The sequence below is a fragment of the Suillus fuscotomentosus genome, assembly GCF_016647785.1.
Source record: "Suillus fuscotomentosus strain FC203 chromosome Unknown F5891scaffold_95, whole genome shotgun sequence".
Classification (NCBI taxonomy): domain Eukaryota; kingdom Fungi; phylum Basidiomycota; class Agaricomycetes; order Boletales; family Suillaceae; genus Suillus; species Suillus fuscotomentosus.
The window spans coordinates 28595-54223 of NW_024539607.1; the positions used below are offsets into that span (position 1 = coordinate 28595).

The window sequence follows — 25629 nt, forward strand, 5'->3', positions numbered from 1 at the left end:
TGCCTTTTTGTGACTGCTCTGCGACTGCCATGGCACGTTCCATTTGGATGGCCGCAAGCATATGTCCCACTAACTGCGTCAGGGCGTAGCTATTTTGACGCGGACGCGGCGTGACGCGCATGTGACGCGGCACTGACGAGCCGAGTCCACGCACCACAACCTTTGTCAGAAAGCCACGATCCCAGTCCCCATTCCAACCCATCACCAAAGCCTTTCAAAGTATAATGTCCTCCAAATTCCAATCAAGGCGGCCCAAATCCCTGTAACAACGGTGCTCCTCCCAAGTGAGATCACTATAGTTTTTCCTTGGGAAGGACGCTAGAGGACTCATGGATGGGCCACACCAGATGCCTCAATAATTTTAGTAGAGCCCTTGCGAGCAAGGTTCGCATCTTGCTAGCAGAGGTAGGAAAACTTAGGGATGCCAATGCGCGTAGCTGACTGCAACGCAGTGAAATTGCCGAGCTTATGGCCATTAAATCCAAACATGGCGCAGGAGGTGAATATTCGCCTGATTGGAGGCCATCAGTGAGTGCTATTAGATCTTGAGGCATCACCAAGCTCTGATGTAATCGTAGCCTCAAGACCTGCCACCACCACCACCTCCACCTCCCACAGCTTCCCCACCTCCAGAAGAAGGCTTAAGCGGCTCCGCCCGTCCAGCCCGGAGGGTCGTCCACAAACCACAAAGACGAGAAAAGCCAATTCCCAAGAGTTTTCCTGCTCTGGAATCCATTCATGTATGTATCTTTGGTGCACAGACGTGCCAATCGGCTGATTGAGGAGTAAGACTTCTATGGTGAATATACAAATTTCACCATTATCCTTCTGGGTACGATAAGGTAACTGAGACTTCTCAGTTTTGTCCAGCTCTTCGGCTGGAATCTCCAGTCCTTGTTACTCACGACACACCAGAAACGGTGCGAGGCTTTCGTAAATCCAACGAAGTCCTTGAAGCATCATAATACATGATGGACGCCATCAAAGAAACCGCGAATGCCAGCTGCCTTGGTTGGTCCAATGGCAAGTTTTCAGTGACGTCACGGTTATCATACTCACCTGCATTTCCCTCAGAATTCAAGGAGAAGTATAGTGCGCTCGCTGTGCATGATGACCGTATTCTTGCCGTATGTACTTACTCCCTTTCTTATCCCTTCCTCTACTGACTTGTATGCAGGTGTCATGGAAATCCCCAGGCAAAATCAGGATGGCTATGATCTGGAACCCAATTTCTTCCACGGAATGCATCAAGTGTGTACAATAATGGATCTTTCATTTGTCTCTCACATCGCTCATTACAGTATTCTCAAATTGCCCAGTCACGACCTCAGCGCCCTCGACGTCTCAAAAGACTTGGCTCACTATGACGAGTCAGTTCCTTCCACCTGCACCACCTGCCACCACACCACCAGCTGCCGCTCCTACCACAATCACACCTAGGCTAGGAAACTTACTCCCTTGGCGGTCTGACCATGCAGGGCCACCTGTCGTTGATGTTCTTTTTACCCAGGGTCGACAGGTGCATCCAATATATTTTTATAGCCGTGTATTGGGTGTCTGATACCTAAATCTACAGCGTAATGCTGCAGCGGGTGCTCCTGGGAGGGGCGACTCCTTGATACGTGATGAAGATCATTATGGACCTTCTCTACCGGATCCCAATTTACAACGGCAACAGGAAGTAGACACCAGGCAGCATGTAGACGGCTGGTCGTGCTGCTGTTGCTAGAGGAATTGGCGAATATCCAGGGTGTTTCAGTTCTGTTGTCGCTCGTAATGTGCACTGGAAGCAGTAGTTATTTTATTGATAGGTGATGACTATCTCCTTATTTCGTATCACTATCTATAGCTAATCATGACTGTCAAACCCACATCCTCCATATGCACAGCTTGGCTTGTGCATCACAAATAAAATCATAATACCTTTTGACTTCACCCGAGGACAATGCTCTGTCAAACTTGGTAGGTATCTTGAATTTCCAATCAGGGGTCTTTTGGCGACAGGAGCACTGAATGGTGGCATATCTAGCACGAACATTATCGTTATACACCACCAATACTCCACTCGCTCACACCCATCCCTCGAATATGACCGTAGTCCTAAATGACCCCAGTCGGTGGCGACAATCAATTCGAATGTTTGTCAAAGCTATTGGATAGGTTCGTCGCACCAAGACGTCTTGATCTAACATTGACTTGCATTTTCGCAGTTGCCTCCGGTGTCGTGGTAGTATATGATTGGGGTGAGCAGGACAGTGCTAGAAAACTGCCAACATTCTTACAATATCTCCAGTGCTAGCACTCGGACATGATGTTATTGCCGGAACAGCCAACTCGCTAAGAACGGTATCATAGAACGAACTGATCTGTGTGAGTGGCAGAAGCTCGTATCAGAAGAAAAACAGAAGAGTACAATGAATTTGCAACAGAAGCAAACATCAGTCTCTCATGACTGTGTTGTACCTGGTTGTTCGTACCTCATGCTTTAATATTGCGTAGTTGGCAAGTTGTGCTGACTCCCCGATGTTCTAGATTGTTATATTGGAATACCATACTCTGTCTGTATGCGTCGAACAACGTGGCACCGTGCTAATAACTCATCTCCGATTAGTACCAATATTGTATGAATGTCTCATACGCTGTGTTTAATTTTTTTTGACTTGGGGGACATAGAAAATATGCCATTAGTACAAACGCAGCAGTCTTCCGGAACCATTCCATTCCTATCCATTGAATACACTCATATGTAGGAGTGAGTGAGATTCCAGACATTGAACTTGGCTCAGCATAATGATTGAATAGGTTTAAGTTGGAGTGTTTGATCTTATTGACGGAACTTTTCATGTGCAGGTGTCAGCGTCCTGAAATCTGGCATCATCGCCTCGTTCTTCACCTCGTTCTGTTATCCCCGCTAGCTATTCCACGGTCTCATTCATTCCCTTTCATACTGTCTTAATCCTACCTTCCAGTTAAGGACGACTATCAAGCGCATCTACTGGTACTACCAAGCTTGCATGTCCTTACTGGCTTTCATCTAGACGTTCAAAATCTCATCCAGTCCTTCCTTTATCCCGACCCTCTTTGCAAGTCCACTATGTTTTGCGGTTCTGGCTCCCCATAGCTGCTGACTTTTCAGACGGTGTTTCTCTGAGTGAACGATGACCTACTCAAAAGCGCCCGTGTAATCTAAGGCAGAAGGCAAGCAACGTGCTCGAGACGAGGGTACAGGTGGTGCTGGTGGTAGTGTTAGATCTTGAGATAGTGACCACCGGCTACGATTCAGTGAGTATTTGAATTACCTATACGACAATTCCCCCGACCACAGACAACAACCCAGATGGCGCATCGTTTTCCTCAAATCTGTTTTCCATGACGCCCGCCTCCACAGCTCCCTCATACCCGTTCTTCTCCCTCATTCACTCCTGCCCGTCCTGGTTCGAATGCAATTCCATCACTTCTTGGAATTGATATGTGTCCTTCGTCTGGTTCCAGATCCTTAGAAAATCCAGTAATCGACGCTTGTGAGCCAGTGCGTTGGCATATTATTCTGGAAAACGAATGTTCGAGCCATTATGGTCTATGTAAACGGTCAGGTACGTCCTACAGTACTAACCGAGTCTGTTACCGGTACTGCCTTCCCCACTGCACTGCTCGACTCTGGGGTGCCATTTATCGTCATGACATCGTCTATCGCACACGAAATATATGGCGCACTGGGCATAAGCCCAGCCTCGGACAGCAATTGTTTGTATTTTATTCACCTCAGCTCGTAACTGCCAAGCTGACTGTCTGTTAGACTATGTCCCTTGTACGACACCGCTCAACATGACCATTACTCTCGACGGTCAACCCGAACTACCCATCCACCCACTCAACCTCACCAGCGAGCCGTCTGGGCAGCACAACTCACAGTACTGCATCGGCCTTATACAGGCTGACGAGTCACAACTTACTGCTAATTTTGACATCGGGGACATGGTCCTTGGCGTTCCTTTCATGCGCAACGTCTACGCCGTGCTTGCATACGAATCCCCACCCCTTAACATGTCTGTTTACGCTGGAATCCGACCAACACTCGGACTTATGGGGCTCACGAATATAACCCGAGTGCTTGATGAGTTGAACAACGTGCGCATCCTCAATCAACCACTTGACGGCGCACCACCGCCACAGGCCGCTTTTTCAAGCGAACCAAAGATGTCAGTGGGCCTCGAACTTCTTATTGGCCTGATTGGCTTCTTCGCATTATGTGTCACACTTTTCGGGTTGAAATGGTTCATGACACAGCGGCAGTGGAAGGAACAGGGAATGGTTGACACAGAAGGGAAGAAAAGCGAAGGCGAGTATGGGGTCTATCAACTTACGAGGCGCAATTCGCAGTCAAGCGATGATGCTCCTGTTAGTACTCTCAGGACGCTGCATACGCTACGAGGAAACAGAAAGTGTGTCCCATATACTTTCGACTCAAACAGGACCCGTGTTGAGCTAGATCCAGTCGACGAGTTTGGAGGGCGTTCAGAGTGTCAGCATGGATTCAAGGATCGGTTCAACGCTGTAGTTACTGGATTATCTGCAAAAGGAACATGCGGTTCATAATCGTAACAAGCTCAGATACAGGGCAGATATCACAAGACATTGGCAAGAGCTGGCCATGGGACCCCTCAAGATTCATCTATGGAACCGTTCTGGCAGTCATCGATGCATTGGACAAGAGCGGCGACGAGATTGGGAACAGAGTCTCCGTCTGTTCGCTGGCGACCTGAACACTTCCCGTCCCTTTGAGGATATTGGGGATGCTCTACACTTGGTGTCGCATGTTCTTCGTATTTCCACAGATGAAACCCCGTTTGACTCCACAGAACATGACATCCAACTTTAGCATCTCCGCCATGCTGAAAGGCCCACGCAATGCATTAATGTTTGCACGATACATTGCGACACGGCTGTACATTATACTGCCTCTACTACCGCTGCCAGCTCCTACATACGTTATAAATCACATCCTGTCCGACTCTCCCCATGATGAAGACGAACAATAGATTTTGCTGCACACGCCTACATGTCCGTGCCTTGTAGTCGAGTGAACGCTGCATCGAGAGGGGAGCAACTGGCATAGCGACAGTGTCCAATGACGTACATCTATTAAAACACTGACTCCCACCCAGTCATCCTCCTCTAATCTCAAACAAGTCAACCTCAGCAGTAATCTCTCCCAATTTCACCTATCTACTGCACAATAACATGCTTCTTCGTTCCCCACTCTCTCTCTGACGGTTCCCATGTCCCACAGTAATATTGTATGGAAATTAGGTGGGTGTCTGAGGGTGATCGATCCACTTGCAGAGCAGTGTTGTCTCCTCCATTTGCGAAGTAATTTTGAATTTTTGATTAAGACTGGTAGACTGCCATGCATCCTATTTCCGACCTATGCAGCATGGTCTGCTGACAGGCGTTTCATCCTCATGCATTTTCAAGTTCAAAATCCAACGAACATATTTGATTGTCTACTCTCAACTAGACTGTGATTGGTGGCCGGGACGACCTCCTCACCATTTTTCCCCTTGGGAACAACGAATTGTCGCAAGACTCAAAGAACGGTAAACGATATGATAACCTGGAAGGTAGATTATGTATCGTGGCACATTGATAGAGCGCACACAGCCCTTGCAAGTCAGTGATACGTCGAGTGGGGGTGTGGTTTGGCATCGTGCCAACGGCTCATAGGACCGTCAGCACTGGGTATGCACTTGGGCAATGAAGACCTACGAGATCTTACCCTCAGCAACACATAACACCCGTGCTAAGCTACCAGGTTCCACCAAAAAACCCGTGTAAACAGAAATATCATACAAGTTCTATTCATGTCTGGGTAAACAAACATAGAACACTGTCTTTTACTCTTCGCCATCTGACATTCTGGATGAATCCGCTCTGGTTTGGAGGGTTACGAGTTCAATCTGCACCGGCTCAAATCCCCTGGTAAGGCGCCCTCTCATGTTGAGCAGAATACGGTTGCAGAGCAATGAGGGTAAAGCAACAGACCAACTGTCAGTTCGTTTTAGAATTGTAATACACAGAGAGACAGAGACCCACGGCATGAAGAGGTTGATATAGGTTGGATACCAAGCCCAGGCAATAGTTGATCCAATGAGTTGCATGAATATTCTGTAGATGGTAAACGGTCAGATACACCATGACAGTCACCCAGAAACGACGTACACGAGAAAGTATAATAAACTTGAGTGGTCATCAGCATGTCTCATCAAAGATAATAACTACCAACCTATCATGGGCTAGAAATGTTGCAAGTTCACTGCGTTGTTGTTGGTCCAGAAAAACTTTCTTGAGGACGAGTATGCAAATGATGGGTTCAAGGATCAGCGCTGGCGTCCAAAAGATTGCAGAGAGGGGGGCAAGACCCTCAAAGAGGCAGCCCATTGGAGTAGAAACTACCGGAAACCCTGACAGTGGTTTATTGAGTAGATTCTACAATGAAAATTGCCAGACTCACTTTCCACACGAGCGATTGTCAAGCCAATGAGGAGCGCCATTGTTGCAACCTCAATTATATTCAGGACAATCATCCATGAGAGTACCTTGCGACTTCGGTTATACATCGCCCACACCTTGAAGGATGTTAGTTGTCGACTTTTCATATGAAACTGTTGGACTCCCTCTAAGCTGCAGTATTGCTGATACAAATTAAGATTCAATGGGTAACAGTTGTGCATGGACTGTATACTGACTTTGAACGGAAATGGTCACAAGGAGTGCACTGTTAACTCATGAGTAAGACATCAAGAGAAAGTGACCCACGACTTACATGATATTATTGCATAACATGTAGGTGACGCAACTGGGCCATAGGAGAAAGTCAACCTCGTGGATGTCATAGTAACACAAACGTACGTCTTGGTGGATGGTTAGCATAAGACGGTGGAATGGTGTGCCAGAAGAATTACTTTGGATGATACCACTTTATATTGGCTTTGTTGAACTTTGAATGCTAGTCAACAGAATTGCCGGTTATCAATATTTCCCACTCACTCGCATCAATTGTGAACCATAACTCTGGAATCCAGCGATTCTCGAGAGCGCATTAGCATAGTGCACATTCTTCTCTATTATGCAAAACTCACAAAATGATAGAGATATGTCACCCAACTTTTCCTCCTCAACCAGATTAGATCAATCTGCAAAATCGTATCTTAACAGTTGCAGTTGCTGGAATCAGATTGACAGTTTACCTCGTCCTCGATGGCAATGACTACCAGAAATAGGAGTCAGCAAGTAGAATGCACGGGAAAAATTTCTTACTGTGCTCATAAACGAGAAGTCCAAGTGCTGCAACTCGTGATTGCTTCCCAATGTTCACTGATCAGCATATGTTCATCAATAAACAGTCCAAGAAATGGGTTGCAGTCACCAACAAGCTCGCCAAGCAGATAGAGAAATCAAGTTTGTGTCCAACATGAATGAAATGGCTGGAAATATCAATATCCATAGCATGACATGAAGCAGAACCGGCTTTAAGAGTCAATACGCGAAAAACAGAGGCTCGGCCCTCCGAAGCGCTCAGCCATGAAGCAGACATATGAGACATATGTGGTCATTGCTTGATCGCAGCCCCAATCTGGTTTGATGCCATGTAGTATAGGATAAAACGGACCCGATTATGTGGTAGGTTCTGGAGTTCTCGCTCCAAAAAAATCAAAATTACTGACAGGAAAATCATGAAGTTCAGGCTTGACTAATACTGTTTGTGCCTTCGAGTAGGTAGGTCACTGGGAACTCAGGACAGTGCTTTCAACCAAACCAAAAATGACTGTTGTGAGCGGAGAAGTGTACATGGGTGAACTTGACGAAATTTGCTGTGCAAGTTTTAGAAGCGTATGATACTTGCCACGATCGATCGAAAAATTGATTGATTGTTGGTGGCACATGAAGCTTCCAGCTGGACCCTGACCGGAAACGCGGCATGATCTAAGCAAATGCTGCCATTTAGGCTGTGAATGAATCTTCGGAGGTCAGATACCAGCAGTGGGGTGGCATGCGTATGTGCCGTTGATCGGTTGAGGGTTGATCGGCACTGCTTCAATGACACCAAGTCCCCGCTCCGCCACTAGTTTATGAACCACGTAAGCTATCTCTCACTGGCAGGATAAGACAGCAGTCGGACAAGTTGCGTGCGACCGGGTGGTTATCTTTTATGGCGGCGATTTGCTGTGCGCCCGAAGGCACCCAGATGCCCAGACTCGTGAAACCAGTGAACAATTTCACGGGTGATGACTGATTTGCCTTTCCCTGCGGCAGTGCCACGTAACCGGTAGCCAGTAAACGGGGGCACAAGTTCCCCCCAGTATTGTTGATCCAAGACTTTATCTTGATCAGAAATTAGAATGCCTTCCCCGAGCGTCCTCGAGGCAATGTATTCAGTCCGGCACCAGTCGCATACTCCTTTTCTGGATTATAGGCGTCACCAGCATGCGTGAACTTGGTATGATCCTACGACTACCTACGACTACTCGTAGGGATATTTTGAGCAAAGAATAAGGTCGAGCTATGTAAACGAATTTTGCGATAGTTGAGAGGGCAGTCAGTATCGAGCCATTGAGGCTCTTCATCATAGCCAGTGCTTGGGCCTACCACGAAAGAAGGCATTCCCCATTGGAAATGGTTCAACTTCCTTAGCCAGCGATGATTGGAAGCAGCCCCAGAATCGAGATGAGTCTAATCATTTATTTGAAATAGAGTCGTTCACTCGTTTCTCCAATTCAGAGATAGAAAAGTTGTGCGAGCAAAAACTCTCCAAGGAGCAGATGTTGAAGCGAAGTCCGCCGTCTATGACGCGAAGGGTTGGGAAGGCAAGCCTGAGGTCACTTCGTACCGATGACGTATCAACGAAGGAGTTATGGCTTCACAATTCTCTGTGGGAAAGTCGTAGAAGGATGTTTAAATTTGGGAATAAGTATTGGAATCCGAGGTGTTGGTCAAAAACGACCCGAAGTGATAGTCGTTCAATGATTGGATGCATAACCTTGGTTGCGATGAGAGCTCGCCGAGGTTAGAACATTGACGACCGTGTTGCATCACTAGTGCAGGATTCCAAATAGGAGGTAATTGGAGACTGAGCCAACTGAAACCAGCTGGACCGGGAGACGAGAACTGGAATGTGCGACGAGCGAAGTATTGTAGATAAGGTTATGAATACCTTCTGGAAAGATAGAGACTCCTCCCAGGATAAATAGCGGTCAAGCATCTGGATACAGAAACTGCGCTATCACAATCGAGCGTCAGGGGATATATCCGTGAAGTTGTGTAGGGACACATGTACACAGTGCAGAGGCGCCAGGAAGGTACACTGTTGAGGAAGGCGCGTATGACAATAGGGAAGATGCTTGCTGCAACAGTGATGGCTAACCGCCTAATGTCTTGAATGGAAATGAGGTAGGTTAGCGTGGCAAAACAGCATAGAAACGATACGCGCACCTCTGCAGCTTAGAGAAAGACGACCGCAATCCCTCAACATCATCAACCTCCGGCAAAATGTTGCAGCTCATTCCAAGCACCATATCCTTCAAAATTTTGTAGACCACAAGAGCGCTGTAAATGCAGTCGCAGTGTTCCCCAATAAGCAACGCAAGGTTACACCCTCGGACGACCAGACACTTCGTCTTTGGGACTTGTAGACAGGCGTTGTATTGAAAAAGATGGAGGGGCGTAGCAGCGCGGTGTGGTAAATGGCAGCGATGGTCAGGTGATAGCAGGTGGTGGTCATCACCTAGCACAGAGAAAACTGGTGAATCACTTAATCTATCAAAACCCACTCCATCACCTTGGTGGATTTTTCTCCGGATGGTACTGGCCACTGGTTCATGGGACAATACAACAAAGCTGTGGTGTACCAAAACGTAGCAGATGCAAGGAGAGCCAATCAAGTGTTTTGGTGTCTTTCTGCGTTCGATATTCCCATTACATAATATTCTGGTGAACTAGAGCGGCAACGCAAACATTCTTCTCAGACTGAATTATACATCCCAGATATCCCAATGGAGTATGTCACTGTGCGAGCCGTTTTCGGAGGCTCGGAGCTTCCAGTTGTCCCCGTCTCCAGTCTATTACTCTCCCCCTCAGAATCCGCCAGCGCACTTTTCCCAATGCAAAACTTCTTACGAGCCCACAATGGATTGACTTTGGGCTGAGTTGAATGGGATAACATCACTGTTAGGCTGTGTACTAGGCTACACCCGGTAGATTTAAGGTGAGTGCGAACTTCCATTTATTGAACGAGGATCTAAACGCAGTATCTCCAAGTCTTGTCCTCTCGAGCTCGATGCTTCCGACGCGTCAAACTAATATCTGAATTTAAATGAGGCTCATCAATTCTTCCGTCACGCTGCCCGTGTGCGCTCATTACGATTATCGTCCAAAGTCTATCTCCACCTTCTTTCCGCCCTCCCCATCAAGACAGTATCCATGTTCCCAAGATTGCGGTCATTAAAAACGGTTCCCCTTTCAGCTAGATACTTAGATCTCTTCCTGACTCTCACGTTGCGGCCCATAGACACATTGTTGAGAGCGAAATGTCTCAAAGAGGTATGCTGAGTTGATATATCGATACTCACAGCATTCATTGATACTTGCAGGGATCACAAGTGGGGACATAGTAGGCGGACCACCGCCAATGATGTGTAGAATGTTACGCTAGTGATGGATGGACGGAGGGTGTGGCTCCCCAGACGGCGGATGTTCGGTCAATTGCCGGCAAGAATACTTTGGGCGCTTCCGCACATAGTTAGATTGAAATCTTTATGTACAAGTTGGTCCAAGTAACACACTCCATATTCAAAATTCAAGAAGCAATTGCATGATCACATTAATATTACATTATCGAAAACAAGTTAAGTTTTTGACGTCTTGCAGGATGAATTTTAGAAAAGATAGGAGTTGGAGACCTTGGCGCGTGAGTATTACCTATTAGAATTAGCTATGAATGATGATGCAGAATAATCTAAAGGATAGTCATTACCTATTGATAGAAATAAGTGCTGTCCACGTACATGTTACAGCATTAACACGAGCGCTAGTAGAACCGAAATATCCGAGGGACGTCGACAAAACGCGCTAGCAGCAGACACAGGACTTCCCGCCTCCATGTTCGCCAGGGTCTATATGTACTGCTACTGTTTGCTGGCGTTGTTGCCGTTGCATATCAGGGTCTGGTTGAGTAGTATCGAGATATTCATCAGGTACGATGTCCGGGACATTGCCAGGAACACCCGTAGCAGCATTACGCTGTAGATCTACGCGTTACGCACCGAAGACATGGCGACAAAAATAGACTCGACGCACCTCTTTAGCATTCGTGAACGGAACATCGACAACGGGCGCCGTCGCATGGTGTGGTGGCTAGGTGAATAGGTGTCGTAGGTAAGTTTTGAATACGGCAGTAGCGGTAATAGGTTGTGAATGCGCTATATTGTTCCTTAAATTCCAAGTGAAATGGGGGTGAGTGTGATAACCGCAAGTGACATTACTGAAAACTTACCGTTCGACCAATCGAAGCAACTAGACTTCGCGGTTTCGTCAACGGCATTCATCACGTATTGGTCTGCTTCAAGGTTTTCATCGGATTCACCTGCCGAAAGGAATGCCTGGCACTCCCGGTCGAAGAGCACTCAGTAATGAAAGTGTTGGGTATGCATCATCTCGACGCACCATGACCAAGTCCTCGCATGTTTGAGACATAACATTTGATGAGAAAGCGGTGGACTTGACAGCGGTAGTGAAGTGGTCCATAGCTTCGCCGTAACACGCACCATCCAGGACTGTGGTTCCGAGCATGTCTAATGTGTGAGCGACAAAGGTTAGGTTTGATGACCAAGCGTGATCGCATGATACTTCCGCGACGCGACACCCAGAGGGTCGGTATTCGGACAAGCGGCAGCCAGCCATGAGCAGTATTGCTTCCTCGCATTGATGAGTGCAATGACCTGAAATACGGAATCAAGCATGGAGAATGCGAGACGAATTGAATGTACCTTTATTAAGAGAAGAAAATGGTTGGTTTCTGAATCTTGGTTCGTGAATATGGATGTGACGTCGAACGAATGCTATCCTTGCTTTCCGGACGTGACCTTTTCCGCGAAGGGAGATGCCTTTGGAGATGTAGCCTGTCGACGAGAGCCGAATGCTGATGCGACTGTATCACGAATGAAAGTTAGCCTTTAGTGGGAGAGTCAGTATCAGTGTTCTGCCGGTCAGTGTACGTTTATCAAAGTCAATGTACGTTCACCTGCGAACTTTCCCATGAATGCAAGTGAACTGAACTCGTGCAGTGCCAGATGTCCTGCTTGAATATTAGATAATCATGTCTGATTGGACGATGAAGCAGGTTCAAAGTGCCGCAGTACACGGTGCGTCAACAATTGCAGAATGGATAGTACTCGACTACTACTACTATAACATCTGGTAGCACTACTCAATTTTTGAATCTACTCGTCAAGAACATCATCAACTTGAGGAAAGTCTGGATCATCAATTCCCTCGGCATCTAAGTCAAGAAGTTCATATAACTCAAGCTCAGCATCCAAACCTCGAATAGCGACTTTATAAAAAGATCCCAACCATTCCTCCGCACGAGAATAGTCGAGTAAGTCACTGATAGCAATGCGGGAGAATGAACCACTGGCACCAGCAGCACCAATGGGGACTGAGTGCATTGATTCTGTGGTGGAAATCTCCTCCTCCTCCTGAACGGCTCGGATAAGGTCTGCTGCAACATCACTTATCCCTCGCCTATCGAAAGCGAGGCTGCGTGGCTCCCGTTCGCTGCTTTCTCCTGATAGATTGTCGCCAACTGCATGAACTACTTGAGTAGGCTCTGCTTTGTCAGTGGCCTCGGTGTCACAGTACCGGCGTTGAAGCCGCTTCTTGACCACATCGTTGCGTACATGCTCTTCGTGAACATACATCTTGAGTTCTGCCAGAAGGGTGAGTGTCTCAGTTGAGAGCCGATTGCGCCATTTTGTGAGGATTGCGCCAAACATGCTAAACAGGCGTTCACAAGAGGCAGAATTTGGGCAAATCGAGAGAAGACGTTGGGCAATAGTATGAAGTGGCCGGCGTGCTGAACCAGGATGTGACAGTCCTGTCCATATATCAATCGGATCGACTGAAACACCCTGAGGACTGTTAGCAATGTCTTCTGAACTTGAAAGAATCAGTTTGATGAAGCATACCTCCTTCTCTGCGCGATATAACAGTGAAAGCTTGTAGTTGTCCATGAATGCGAAGTCATGGGAGCTATTCAAATAGTCGTCCAAGTCTGTATAAAGATCGAGTGGTATATCGTTAGTGTTGTAAAAACGGCGCCAAAGACGTGCAAACAGTGTTGCAAGCCCCGCACGCGTTGTGAGGGGTACATTCTGGAATGGAGAAACCTTATAGAAAGGATTCACGATGATGGCAGCAATAAAGACCTCCTGGTCGCACTGTCCCCAGCGGCGCTCAATGCTTGCAAGAACTGCCATACGAGCTGCAAGATCAGTGTCGTTGTCAATCTTGGAGTAGCGAAAGTGCAGAAAACCGAATGAAATTGCGACGTTTTCGGGTCTTGCCTGAGCTGCTTGATGAACGTTCGTCATGAGGGAAATTGGCTCCAGCAACGTTTTCCATCTACAGAGAGCATTAGTTCTGATTTTGAAATTTATTTTTGCACCATACCGTGCTAATGCATGCCAAAATGTTGCGTTTTTGATTGTTGCAATGGCTGTTTGAGTCTTTTTGCGTGAGCGTGCATCTCCACCTGATATCAAATCAGCTTCATGCTTCGTTACGAGCAATTCGAGTGCAGGACGAAGCTCAAGGAGACGGCGATAGGCAAGATAATGAGACATCCAACGCGTCAGCACTGCCCTGAGAACTGCAAGTGTCTTTCCGATTGTCGCCATCTGTATTTCACGGAGAATAGCAAGCACACGTGTCTTGCTGCGTAGCCACGTAATTAGTTCTTGCGCCATGTCTCCATAGATTCCGTAGTCGTCTTTGACCTTGAAAAGGTCACCAACAATGAGATTCCACTATTGTTATGTCATTCATAATCAGTGAGTGCGACGAATCACAAAAATCAACATACCTGATGAGCCAAGCAATTAGGAACAACGATGTGGGGTAGCCGCTCTTGAAGCAGACGTCGAGCTTTTCGTGATTCTCCAGATGCATCTGTGGTGCAAGCAATAACACTTGCCCCCCACTCGGACTCGATTATGCTGATTGCGTCTACAATTTGCTTGAGAAGCTCTTCAGCGGTGTGAGGGTCCATCGAAGCATCGTGAACTTTAATTGTGTGCAGCTAAATAGACAATTAGTAAAATGATTGACAGTCTCCGCAGTTAGATTTACCTTTCGGCGAGCAGTCATCATAAACCCCAGGAGATGGTGGTGATTTTCACCGGTCCAACCATCGCATTGCAATGTTGCGTCAGCGCCTCGACATTCCTCTTTAGCAGTACCTTTGAGTATATCAAGGGCATGAGGTAGGACACGCTGCGTCAAGACTTTTGCGGAGGGAATTTTCGCTTTTGGGAGAAAACGGTCGCATAATACTTTCCACTCGTGGTTCTCAATCCATCGCAGCGGCAAACCGGCGCTTGCGGTAAGTCTTGCAAGCCCAATTTCCCAATCAGCTTGATCTGAAGCCGTCCAAGCTTGGTCGCCGAAGCCGTTAAGTTGGTTGCCCAGCGCTATGGGGGAAAGAGGTGGCAGTGAGCCAGAAGCAGAGTGGTATTGACCGGATTGGATTAGACGTTGGCGCTTTGGATAGGAGGGTAACGAGACTTCCAAGAGGGCAGGACTTGGACTGACAGACAGAGAGTCGCGGTAAAGGCTACTGGAAGAACTCGAGGCTGTGTCAGTCTCGGCAATCAGCAATGCGGGAAGACTCGGACGTGCAGACTGCATAGTCGATGACTTATTGAGATCTGGTGTGCATGGTGGGCTGGCAGCGAGAATGATTGAAGGTATAGCACTGGGATACGCTGAGGTTATGTTTGGCTGATGGACACGAGCACCTTTTCGTGGTGAATATGATTGGTGGTATTCCAGCCGTGCTTGCGAACGGACATCCTCAGAGTGCAATGCGCAATCACGCAAGTGACATAATAGTGTCGTCGGCCGACTGATTAACCAGGTGCGTTGGGGATCATTCGGGCCACTGGCCCAAACTAGTACTCCAAGTTAGTAACAGAAAGCTATAAAACAAACTTGCGTACGAGTGCCTGCTATTGCCACTTCATCCCTTGGTGCATCTCGCTGGCCCAAGTGTACCTGCTGCTCATCCATTGCCTGCTCATGCGCAACACGTTGCTCATAGAGCCTAGCACACACTACCTTTGCCTTTCCACTGACCATCGAAGCTGGGTCTTTGACAGCATAACCTGGGTGCTCCACGAAATGATCCCACCACCATCCTCGGTTTGATCTCTTGCCGATCTTCATGGTGTGTCGAAAGTCGGGAGTCCATCTTCGAGTTATAAGCCTTAAAACGTGCCCTTGAACCGAACACACGAAAACCATGCGTTTATGTGAGTAATGATATGTGAAGCGGCACGAGGATAATCAAAGATTCTAGCATTGACCAGATATAGTATAGTTCATTACAGTAGGACCAGGAAACTCCTGAAAGTCGTGTTCAGATGAACGTCGACGAAGTTCGCCAGCTTTCCCACGCAATCCGGTCAATGACCGTGAACTTGGTTCACTGACCGGCAGAACACTGGTCAGTATAACTCACCTTGATTGCATCCTCAAGGGCGTGATCCCGGGCGTGTTTTGGGGCCATAAGGAATGAGCGATTGGCATAGGAAGTATAGTCATTGGCGTCGGCGTGGATCTCTTGTGCGAGTAGCTCTTCAGTAGTGAACAGGTCCCCAGTCATGTATGCATCACGGCGGGCTGTCGTAATAACAGGAAGGATGCTCGAATTGCATTACGAGAAGGATGGAAACTCCGCTTGTAAGGCACTTCCCCCGCTCTAAAATCTTGTTATCAACTTGCGCCTCCGTCACGGATGTGCTTGCCGCCTTGTACAGAGAACGTGACACACGTCGGGATGAATGCTGCAAGATGGCGATGGTTCATCGATCTGAAAGCCGCCTGAGACGGACATCCTTGTCTTCAGATGTGAAAGCGACGAGGGTGCCAGCGAGATGAATGGCAATGACGTCGATACTGGTAATGTGACCTTTCCAGGGATGACTGACCGGCTGCTAGGTTGTTGTAACCCATTCGTGTATAGTCCGCCTGCTAAGATTGAAGACGCGTACCATCAAAATGAACAGTTGTAAAAGTGCAATGTGTTCCCTTTAAGGTGCCTGGATTATAAATTTGATGTTGCGATGGCAAGAAGTTCACCAGAAGGAACGCCACACAGTACTAGATTGGTTTTCCTTCCCCATTTGCCACGTTCTGGTACACAAAAGTTTCACCATGCTGTCCCATGAACCAGTGGCCAGCACCGTACCACCTGGAGAAAAATTCAAAGAGTAGATGCCACCAGAGTGGGTTCTGATGCGGTTGGGTGATGAATTCACCAGTTTCACCTTTCCGTCATCACCACCGCTTGCTATTATTTGACCATCTCATAATATCGCCAATGCCTATGCCCAATTGCGATACCCCTCCATCTTCTTCAACACAACACCTGTCTTCAAGTCCCAAAGACGGTCGAGTCATCCGAGCCCATAACCATCCGTCGCTTATCATGGAAAACTGCGACTGCCTTTACCCGCTCCCGATTATCTTCAAACACTCGAAGGGGCGTGATGAGTTGTGACATTTTACTGGAGGTTAATGGGGCGTGTCTTTCTTTAAGCTGCAGAGGTGCGTGTATTGTGCCCTTATATTGTGCCTCACCCCGCTAATCTGTTAATTCTCATAGACACTCAAGACCCGAGGCGGTTCGCTTTCATTGTTCCAGCGAGAACGCTGCCTACGAGTCAGCCTTCCTCAACAGCACTACATATGTGCATGCGTCCGACTCCTATCTCCATAACTTCCAGAATATAACCCCTCCCATTCAATGATGATAGTGCAGTTGCTACTTCCTGGCCCTCGAATTCGGCTGGAAACTATTTATCTTAGATTGCCGCATTACTTCTGTCGATCAGTTTCTCTGACACCCCATCATGTCACTGCAACGTCGTTTCCTCGTCTCATCCATTCCCAAGGTCTGCCTGTGCATCAGATTCAACCAAATTTCCCTCTTCTCTCTTCTTGCACCCCAAACTCGCTCCTAATGGTGGAGTTTTCGTCTTTCGGGACGCATTTCATCCAAATCATAATTTTCAAAGTTGTCACAGCTTTGCTTGCGGGGCTTGGCTCCTCGCCCATCTTAATTTCTCAAGCAACTCTTGGCCCATTTGGTTTCAGTTTGTCTCGTTCGCCATTTACCTTCCCATATCCATTCTTGCTACAATCCTGCACCTGCAAGGTGGTCATGACAGTCTACTAACATCGGTGAGTTCCCACTACAACCAAAGTCGCGCGAGCCTGCATTTAATATTTTACTTGTCACTGCAGTGTTCAGGAATATTATGCTATCGATCATGGAATACATGGACCCAATCCGAGACACCAAGCGAGTATCACAACTTCCAAACAGTCTTTTATGGTACGAGTTCAAGATGGAGATCGATGAGGGGGGTGATGAAGCACTCGCGACAGATGCTCTTGACCTCATTCGCAGCGTCATCCAAGACAATGAAGAGCTGGCGGAAGAGCTATCAGAGTCTCTCTCGAGCGGTGGCGACCCTAATAATTCTTCGGACAATCAGCCGCCGGACCTCATTCATCTCACGACAATGATTCTGGAGGAAGCCCTCAGTCGCTCACAAGCTCGAAGTTTTTCGCGAACCCAGCTAATCACATTTGCGATGAGTGTTCTATCAGCACTGTTATCCTTGCCAAAATACACTCTGCGTGTATAACTCTATATCCGTCCAGTGTGCTGTTTGGCCCTAGTCGTACGTCAGGTTTCGCGGCAGTCGCTCTTTCAGCAGAGCGGATCTCTGGTCACTATACAATGACTCTCGCATTGCTCAATATCGTCCAACAACTCCTTCATGAAGCGTTTGCGTCCGTGCTCACAATTCCACTTGACAATTAACGCCTTAAACAGGCAAAGGATGAAGTTCTACTCTGAGCAGCAGTGTTCGTCCATGGGGAGATATGGGTGGAGCACTTGAGTTGGAAGTATGCCCAGCTTGGCGACACATTTGAGATTGGACGACGACTGTCTTCGTTTTATGACTACGTTCTCAAGCAATCTCCACCTGCTTTGGGCGATCGTCCCTTCCCTGCCCTAAGCCAAGCTCTGGCTGACGTTCTTCTCCATAAGGCCACGACGTCAACCATCAAACCGCTCGTATCATCGATAGCGGTTGCCCCCCACATCCTCGGCACCCTCTACGCTTCGTGACGCTATGGCGATGCCAGACGTCTGATCTATCTACTGGAGTCACACCTCAGTCACACTAGGCTAGTCCTTAGCTACAAGCAGTCCATTCCCTATTCCTCAAAACCGTGTCTTCCGGAGCAAGCTCTGTGCGCGCGAGTGGCGGGAGGTGCTGGGTTCACGGATTCTACTAGATCCAGAATAGATCCCGTTGACATCCTGGCAAATTATGTTAAAGGGTGGGATATTGGGACAGCTGTTCCGCTGGAGTCGATCAGAGTTCTTTATGCCCTCTGCGCATTCTTGTCTGTGACTCAGCCCTCGAATCCAGAGGCCACTGTCGTATCGTTCGTGCGAATTGTACAGCACCCATGTGAGGATCTCGCACTGCGTAATGCCGTTTGGAACTTCATAGCCTTTGCCGTTGATAAGGAACCAGCATTAGCCAACCTCTTCGTTACAGGACGATTCCGATTGACAAAAGCAAGAGCAAGGAGAGGATGATTCAAAGAAGCACATGAGCGCCCTCGAAGTTGCTAACGAAACGCTCAGTCGATGGAAAGACTTGTGGGAGGCCAATCCCCAACTCTTAGCATCAGTGTTTCGCTTCATTTATGTCGTGTGGCAACACGGGCTTGAACACAAAAATCTCATTGATACTACTCGTGGTAATGACGAGTTTTGGACCAATGTGGTTGCTGTTGTTAAAGAGGAGCTTAGTCCCAATCTTGACTACGAGACAGAGACATTCATCATATTGGACGACGAGTGCCGATCAAGTCTCCACGAAGCAGTATCTGTTCAGTCGTATCGCAACATGGTGAAGTCATATGCTGTGCGTGTCATTGGACAGGCCATCTTCCTTCAGCCACAGTCTGGGTCCTGTGAGCCCGCGAAGAAGCCCTTGAGTTACAGCAAGCTAGCCCCATCATTCAAGTCCGAAGATCAACTCAACGAATTGATATTGGAAGCAAAGAGCACATCGTATGACCCCAGTCTTTCTGATAAACTCGCCGCGCAGCTTCAGCAGGACTTCCCGGGCCTCTCCCTCACTCACCTACAGTTGCAAGATCTCAGCGACGAGCGGCAGTTTGGTGATGACTTCATGTTCTCCATAGCACTTCTTCGCAGTCGTATGCAGCAGTGCGTGTCGGGTGATGATATGGCAAATGCAGTGGAAGAGGTGGAAAAGAGGATCACGTCTTTGAATCTCAATCTCTCCCTCACCTACGCTCAGACGGCTTTGACGAAGTCGTGGCAGTTCCTTTTGCATCAAGTGTTGCCATTTGTACGGCCAGTGCCAGAGATCCGTTTGAACCTCCTATCACTCTCTGCCATGATATCCGGAGACCTAGCTTTGAAGAAAAGGTGATATGATGGCAAAACTCCATGGCACGCGACTCAACTTGTTGCTATCAATTCTTGAAGTGGTCTGGTTCTCTGATTCAGATACCGACAAGCACATCACGTCTTTCATGAACCTCGTGGATAACATACACAAAGTCTTGTTGAATGAGGCGCAACCTCCTTCTCAGTCATTCCTTGGACAATTGTCCGTGCCCTTCCATCAAATCCTGCTCCAGGTCATCTACTTCCGTGTTCGCCAGTGCCGGAATCTTGCCAGGCGACCTGAGGTCCTCACCGCTAGCAGGCGCATTGCCGTTTCTGGCTTGTGGATGCAACACTTCCATTAGGAATTGATGCTCTCCGCCTTACATTTGACTCTGCCCGTACACAGCTTGATCTCGATCTTGAGCGGGATATGGAGCTACTGTTTGCAGTCTTCGACCAATGCACGCGTCCTGATATCAACGTCTCGTCTGTAACATGGCTGACTCGATGCCAGGACCCGGATGTCATCAAATCAAGCTTGGAGTCACTCACTCGACAGATGTGATCAGCCTCACAAATCTGCCCCTGCTTCGCACACGCAGGCGACCTTTGTACGCGCCCCACATCCTCCTATTCCATATAGCTGTAGTAAGCATATCGTCCGGGGCTGAAAGATCCGCCAGTGAAGGCGTCATTTCGGCATATAGTAACTGGATAAATTTGTGGGATCAAGTCATACTGAGCCCCTCCAAGCGAGACAGTCCTCGCAGACTGGCGTGCAAATGGACCTGTCACTTTACAGACAAATTAGAATGCGAGGCGCAAATGATTGTCATTAACGATAACTGAAGAACGCTGAGATACAATGAAAAGAGGATATCAATGTAAATGCGATCGTCCATGTTCTAACACCATCAGTGACCGTCGTCGTTGGACGGAGACACACAGCAGAGGAACAGCACAACACGAGCCCACCATTTGGAGTTGTCGACGCATTTTGCTTTGTCGCTAGCTCGTTTAGGCGGCCGAGCAACATAGAGTGCCTGCAGATAAAACTTGAGACACTAGCTATTGATAACACATCCCCAAAATGACATACCTTCTTGTCATCTAGTGCAGGAACGTCGACAACAGGAGTATTGGGACGAAAGGAGGTACCAGGTCCCCGTGGACGTTGCTGAGCTTCATTTGGTTCATCGGTGTTAGGTGGGGAACGGTGGGAGAGCGAGTGAAGGTCAGCGAAAAGCGCACGTGAACGTGAACCCCAGGACAGTGCAAAAGCATTGCGGAGGCGATGTACAGAGGGATCAAGATGGAGACAGAGGGTAGTGGAAGATTGAAAATATGAATGTCAGAGCAAGTAGTGCAGGTGAATGGTGGTAACGCACAGGACCACTGCCTTGCACGTTATCGAAAAAGCCTGGTGGCACTTGACATGGTACTGGACAGATGGGCGGACGTCGCGTAACATTAGCCTGGAATGTCGATATCAGGATCAATATGAAGGTCAGAACAAGACGCAGCGTACATCTGATAGCTTGTGCATGTGGGCCATTAGCGTGTTTCATTCTTGAGAAGCCAGGAGATATACATACTTTCTTTTTGAGTTCAGATTTTTGTGCCTGACAGTCATTGGGAATGAGATAGCGAGTGGGAGTCAAGTTGACACTCACATCAGGTATCTTCTAGGCCTGCTATTTTGAGGATGATGGACGTCGACTCATCTGAATCGGGGGAGAAAATAGTGAATAGTTCCCATGATGCTCCACTGCAAATGTGAACATAATCTGCGATAGTAGCGAACGTGCAGACGTGATGCAAAGGCACCGATTTCTTGGTGCGGTGCGAGATTGCGGTGGAGATTCCTAACGCGTTATTTGCACTTAGTAAAGTCGGGCCCATCGATCGTTTCGAATTCGAAGGAATGTCAGGAATATTCTGCGGAGGTTGTGCGTGTGAGCATATCTGCGAGTTCAGGTGAACATTATATCATGATGCAGATGATTTATATCTGATCGGGAGAGATTGCGTCCACATAAACGCACAAATATCCTGCAAGTCCAAAATCAAGTACCAGACAACTTGAGTACACCAACTCACCTCGACCCGTTCTGTCAGTGATTCTGGCTAAGATGAATCATCAGAAGGTGATCCTCTGCTTGTCCGGACGATGCCAATACCCACGCCTCATCGGAAAAGAAGCTGAATGGAGCAGAAAATCTGCGAAAGGAATATCTAGGCATGCAACCCACTAAAATAAAGTCAGATTTGAATCAAATAAGCAGCAGATAGTCATACCTATGGTGAACGGGTTACAGCAGGTACTTTGGGTGATGAGTTTGTGGGGTTTCAGAGCTAGCAAAGCGGGAAGTCAAATCGTGCACAAACCATGAATTATAAGGCTACTGTACGCACCCAGAGTGGTCTGCCTTCATTCAAAACTCGGCGAGAGGAATTAACTGTGTGGAGAAGAATATCAGTGGATCATCTGAACATGATAGTCGGAGTCGGAGTTGGGCCCTAGGCATTAGCATGGGTATACCCGCAGGTATCGAGGGTACTTGCGCTTTCCGGTGGCTCATCCGCTGCTGACTGGCTCATCCACTGCTGACTGGCAGATACAAGACCTTTCAAGGCCAGCTAATGGCAATGAAGGATGTACATTAAAGTGAGAGGATCTAGGCTTGGAGTCTGCATTAATCTGGATGCTCGGTCAGTTGGCAATTTGACATACATCTTACTGATGGCGAAAAACATATCTCAATGGAGAAATATGTATCAACTCATGCCAGAATTCAAGAATTCTCCCTAGGTCATGTCAACGGTAATGAGTTGGATGCGCGTGAAAATTTTGCCAGTGACCTACTGTATATCCCCATCAGGCAGGAGGTTGTACACCGCCTGGCTCTGTGACAATCCCACAACTAGTTACGAGTACCCCACGGTAGCAAGACAAAGGTAGCGTCATATGATCGGTGATTGCCATGTACACCATATCATAAAATCTGCTGAACCCATCTCAGTCATGCACTACATTATGTCCAGCCTTGAACAAGTGATCTCTCTGTTGAGCAACCTCCAAACGCAGATGCAAGTCGCCCAATCAGTATGTCCAAAAATTCAACTAAGGCATTGCAAATTAGACTTAGCTAACCTCCTTGCGGCAGGACTTGCAACGGGATATCAACTCCTTGCACCAGGATATCGCCATCCTAGGGAAAGATGTAACTTCCCTACGTTGTGATCTGGACCAGAAAACCAACTCCTTGCACCAGGATATCGCCATTCTGGGGCAAGATGTGGGGCGAGATGTATCGTCCATACAGCAGGATGTGAAGGCCTTGCAGGAGAATGTAGCTTCCTTGCCGCCACATGATCCAACCCTGAAGCAGGCTATGGTCCATAACCTCGACAAATTGTCCCATCAATTTGGTGGCCTTGTAGTGGACTTCCAAAGGCTAGCGGATTCGATCCATTCAAACTTTGACTCATGGGCCAGGGTGGCTCACTCCCGTGTCATTGACAAGGTCTTAGAGATACAGCGTCCTCGTCTCAAGGCCATAGAAAATCAACTGCACAAGAACTTGTGCACCTGGTAAGTACTGCCTGCTACAATACAACTCTTTGCGTCAACCTCATTTTGTCACTGGTTCCCGTAGCCTCCATGACAACTCTCCCACTTCAATTCCCGAAGCAACAGCACAGCATTCCTCCAGACCCGGTCTCTGGTAAGTTCTCTTCCCTAGATCTGCTCATACTTGTGACTTATCCAGGGCCAAGCATCCTTACATCAGACGAGGCAGAGTCTGAAGATGCCAGTTCAAATGCCAGTTCAACTTCAAGCGAAGGCACTAATTCCCCTCTATCCATTGAAACTGCCAGCAGCGGTGGTTATGGGACTTTTGGGTCGCATGGAGCATGCCATGAGTTGTAAAGAGTACATTGTAAACAACACAGAAATCTAGAAAGACTCGGAAGTGTAAAGTTGAGTATCAATCATGTACGCAGCCTACTAGTAGTTTGGTACATCAGGGAAATCCTCATTCTTAAATCGAATCGGATCCAATGTGATCCAATTTGCATCAATCTGCGAGCATTCAACAAATTATTTGAGTCCCTTGAAGATTTTCACCAATTGGATCTCAATTCGCGACAATAAGAACAGTATTTTCAGGCCGTTGTCCAATTGATCCAATGTCATCAAGCATATCATTGAATCTCAAATCTAGAAAATACAAACTAATGACCAGTACTATTCATCATTCCTCCGCCATACCCTCAATATCGAGGAACATGAGACTCTCGGCTGCGCCAGGTTCCTCAGTCTTGCGCTTCGACCCACTACAATATCTCCATCAGGTTGGTCAGACGACTCAGACCTGTATCCTCAGCATCAGACTCGGAATCCATGGCACTGTGCTGATCAGTAGTGGCAGAATGTGCTCGTGTGATGTCCTGTTCATGTACTAAACATCAGTAAGTAGTAGCAGAATGGGTTTGTTCACATACCGTCGTCATGTGCAACAACTTGATCAGCCTGCCTAAAGCCGGGGCTCGAGCTAGACCAGGCTGCGGCTCGAGTACCTGCAAGGACCGAAAAGTGTCTGCCAGGCGATACTGAGGAGCCAGCGCGCCTTAGTGCAGAGGACTGAGGACATGCCAGAGGTCAGGAAAACAAATCGAATTGATAGTGAATCGTGATGACATACATGAGAACCATTTGGTGGAACTCCGTCGAAAAAACCTTGGGGCACCCGATAAGCAGGCGGATGTCGTTGGACTGGAGGTTGTGTAGCACTAGTCTAGACACGTACATAGAGTGCCAACTTGTTGGCCTGGCAGAGCGCATTCAGTTGTGAAAATATACAATGAGATATGTACATCAACTCACCTTTGAATTCAAAAGTAGGTCGTCGAGGCCAGCTTCTCGAACAATTGTAGTGATACATACTGTATAGGTACTGATGGAATATGGTATGTTAACTTGCCTTGTGTTATTGAGAGAGCGACGCACCACTAATCACTGCAGACTCGTGGCCGCTGAGGCCTTCATGTGAACATTGAATATGAAATGTTCGGTGATCAGTAAAAAAAATAATCTGATGGCCAGGAAACATATGGGTGACTCGGACTTGTTATCTTCTGCTGGTGCATGATTCTTCCTTCTCAACTCTGCAGCTCGCATGCTCGCAAATCATTGATTGAATGGTGGCCAGTAAGATTCGAGTGCAACCATTTACAGTTGTTCCATAAGGGTTAGGGTTAGTCCATATAAGGCGATCCGTTCTGGAACGGATCGCCTTATATGGACTAACCCTAACCCTACACAATGCCATCACCTTCCTTGTCAACCTATTAATCATCTCGGTCTCCCTTTCACCACATGTCAGTCCCATCAAGCGTTAACTCGTTTTAGGGAAGGAAAGTCGAATCATATGAAAGATCTCATGCCTCTTACCCTCTACTCTACTTGGTCATCGCCCTCGCATGTGAGTTACCCCTCGATTCTTGAACCCTTTAATCACATTCCGAATGATCGCATTTTAGTTTGGGTGGCCTGATTATCATAATTATTGGCAGCCGATATTTCCCGATGCCGTCCCTCCTTGATTTGGCACCATCCTTCCAAGGAGTGTCGAGCACCCTGTTATGACTCCGGGTTGGCAAAAAGTCTGAGCAGCCGGTCATTTTAGTCCTGGTAAAGGCCCCAAGGACGTCGGCGGTGATGTTAGTTTGATATTATAAATTCTTGGCTTGCTGACTGTCTTTCTTTTTTCCTCGTCGTCGACAATGTTGATACCCACCCTTTCACAGAATCACCGGCACCACTTTTCCTGCCACGC

At 47.6% G+C, this 25629-nt stretch overlaps 9 protein-coding genes across 9 annotated transcripts; 5 read left to right on the top strand and 4 right to left on the bottom strand.

Annotated features, from left to right (window-relative positions):
- Positions 1-468: 468 nt before the first annotated feature.
- On the top strand, positions 469-1729 carry F5891DRAFT_1196188 (uncharacterized protein; the record flags this gene model as incomplete). The annotated part of the gene is made up of 9 exons (XM_041368262.1): positions 469-528; positions 579-740; positions 791-832; positions 861-933; positions 988-1127; positions 1178-1251; positions 1302-1341; positions 1376-1519; positions 1577-1729. The coding sequence occupies 9 exons, from the start codon at positions 469-471 to the stop codon at positions 1727-1729; spliced, it is 888 nt and encodes a 295-aa protein (XP_041219137.1).
- A 1843-nt stretch (positions 1730-3572) lies between these two features.
- Positions 3573-4879, top strand: F5891DRAFT_1258598 (uncharacterized protein; the record flags this gene model as incomplete). Its single annotated transcript, XM_041370089.1, has 3 exons — positions 3573-3744; positions 3797-4554; positions 4607-4879. 3 exons carry the CDS (start codon positions 3573-3575, stop codon positions 4877-4879), a joined length of 1203 nt encoding a protein of 400 aa, XP_041219138.1.
- A 1100-nt stretch (positions 4880-5979) lies between these two features.
- On the bottom strand, positions 5980-6596 carry F5891DRAFT_1258602 (uncharacterized protein; the record flags this gene model as incomplete). Its single annotated transcript, XM_041370090.1, has 4 exons — positions 6512-6596; positions 6284-6461; positions 6220-6237; positions 5980-6165 (listed from the first exon to the last, which is right to left on the bottom strand). Coding segments are annotated over exons 1-4 (455 nt in total), but the record flags the coding sequence as incomplete, so codon positions are not given.
- A 4522-nt stretch (positions 6597-11118) lies between these two features.
- Positions 11119-12014, bottom strand: F5891DRAFT_1258604 (uncharacterized protein; the record flags this gene model as incomplete). The annotated part of the gene is made up of 6 exons (XM_041370091.1): positions 11119-11295; positions 11353-11409; positions 11446-11474; positions 11549-11654; positions 11719-11846; positions 11882-12014. 6 exons carry the CDS (start codon positions 12012-12014, stop codon positions 11125-11127), a joined length of 624 nt encoding a protein of 207 aa, XP_041219140.1. The 3' UTR covers positions 11119-11124.
- A 480-nt stretch (positions 12015-12494) lies between these two features.
- Positions 12495-13898, bottom strand: F5891DRAFT_962744 (uncharacterized protein; the record flags this gene model as incomplete). The annotated part of the gene is made up of 2 exons (XM_041375940.1): positions 12495-13184; positions 13242-13898. The coding sequence occupies 2 exons, from the start codon at positions 13896-13898 to the stop codon at positions 12495-12497; spliced, it is 1347 nt and encodes a 448-aa protein (XP_041219141.1).
- A 3708-nt stretch (positions 13899-17606) lies between these two features.
- F5891DRAFT_1258611 (uncharacterized protein) lies at positions 17607-19826 on the top strand (the record flags this gene model as incomplete). Its single annotated transcript, XM_041370092.1, has 4 exons — positions 17607-17901; positions 18207-18474; positions 18538-18877; positions 18939-19826. The coding sequence occupies 4 exons, from the start codon at positions 17607-17609 to the stop codon at positions 19824-19826; spliced, it is 1791 nt and encodes a 596-aa protein (XP_041219142.1).
- A 103-nt stretch (positions 19827-19929) lies between these two features.
- On the top strand, positions 19930-20351 carry F5891DRAFT_1196194 (uncharacterized protein; the record flags this gene model as incomplete). Its single annotated transcript, XM_041368263.1, has 2 exons — positions 19930-20052; positions 20106-20351. 2 exons carry the CDS (start codon positions 19930-19932, stop codon positions 20349-20351), a joined length of 369 nt encoding a protein of 122 aa, XP_041219143.1.
- Positions 20352-20700: 349 nt separating this feature from the next.
- F5891DRAFT_1196195 (uncharacterized protein) lies at positions 20701-21341 on the bottom strand (the record flags this gene model as incomplete). The annotated part of the gene is made up of 4 exons (XM_041368264.1): positions 20701-20829; positions 20886-20963; positions 21175-21261; positions 21315-21341. 4 exons carry the CDS (start codon positions 21339-21341, stop codon positions 20701-20703), a joined length of 321 nt encoding a protein of 106 aa, XP_041219144.1.
- A 1482-nt stretch (positions 21342-22823) lies between these two features.
- F5891DRAFT_985717 (uncharacterized protein) lies at positions 22824-23720 on the top strand (the record flags this gene model as incomplete). The annotated part of the gene is made up of 4 exons (XM_041377640.1): positions 22824-22892; positions 22954-23381; positions 23446-23514; positions 23567-23720. The coding sequence occupies 4 exons, from the start codon at positions 22824-22826 to the stop codon at positions 23718-23720; spliced, it is 720 nt and encodes a 239-aa protein (XP_041219145.1).
- Between the last annotated feature and the right edge of the window lie 1909 nt (positions 23721-25629).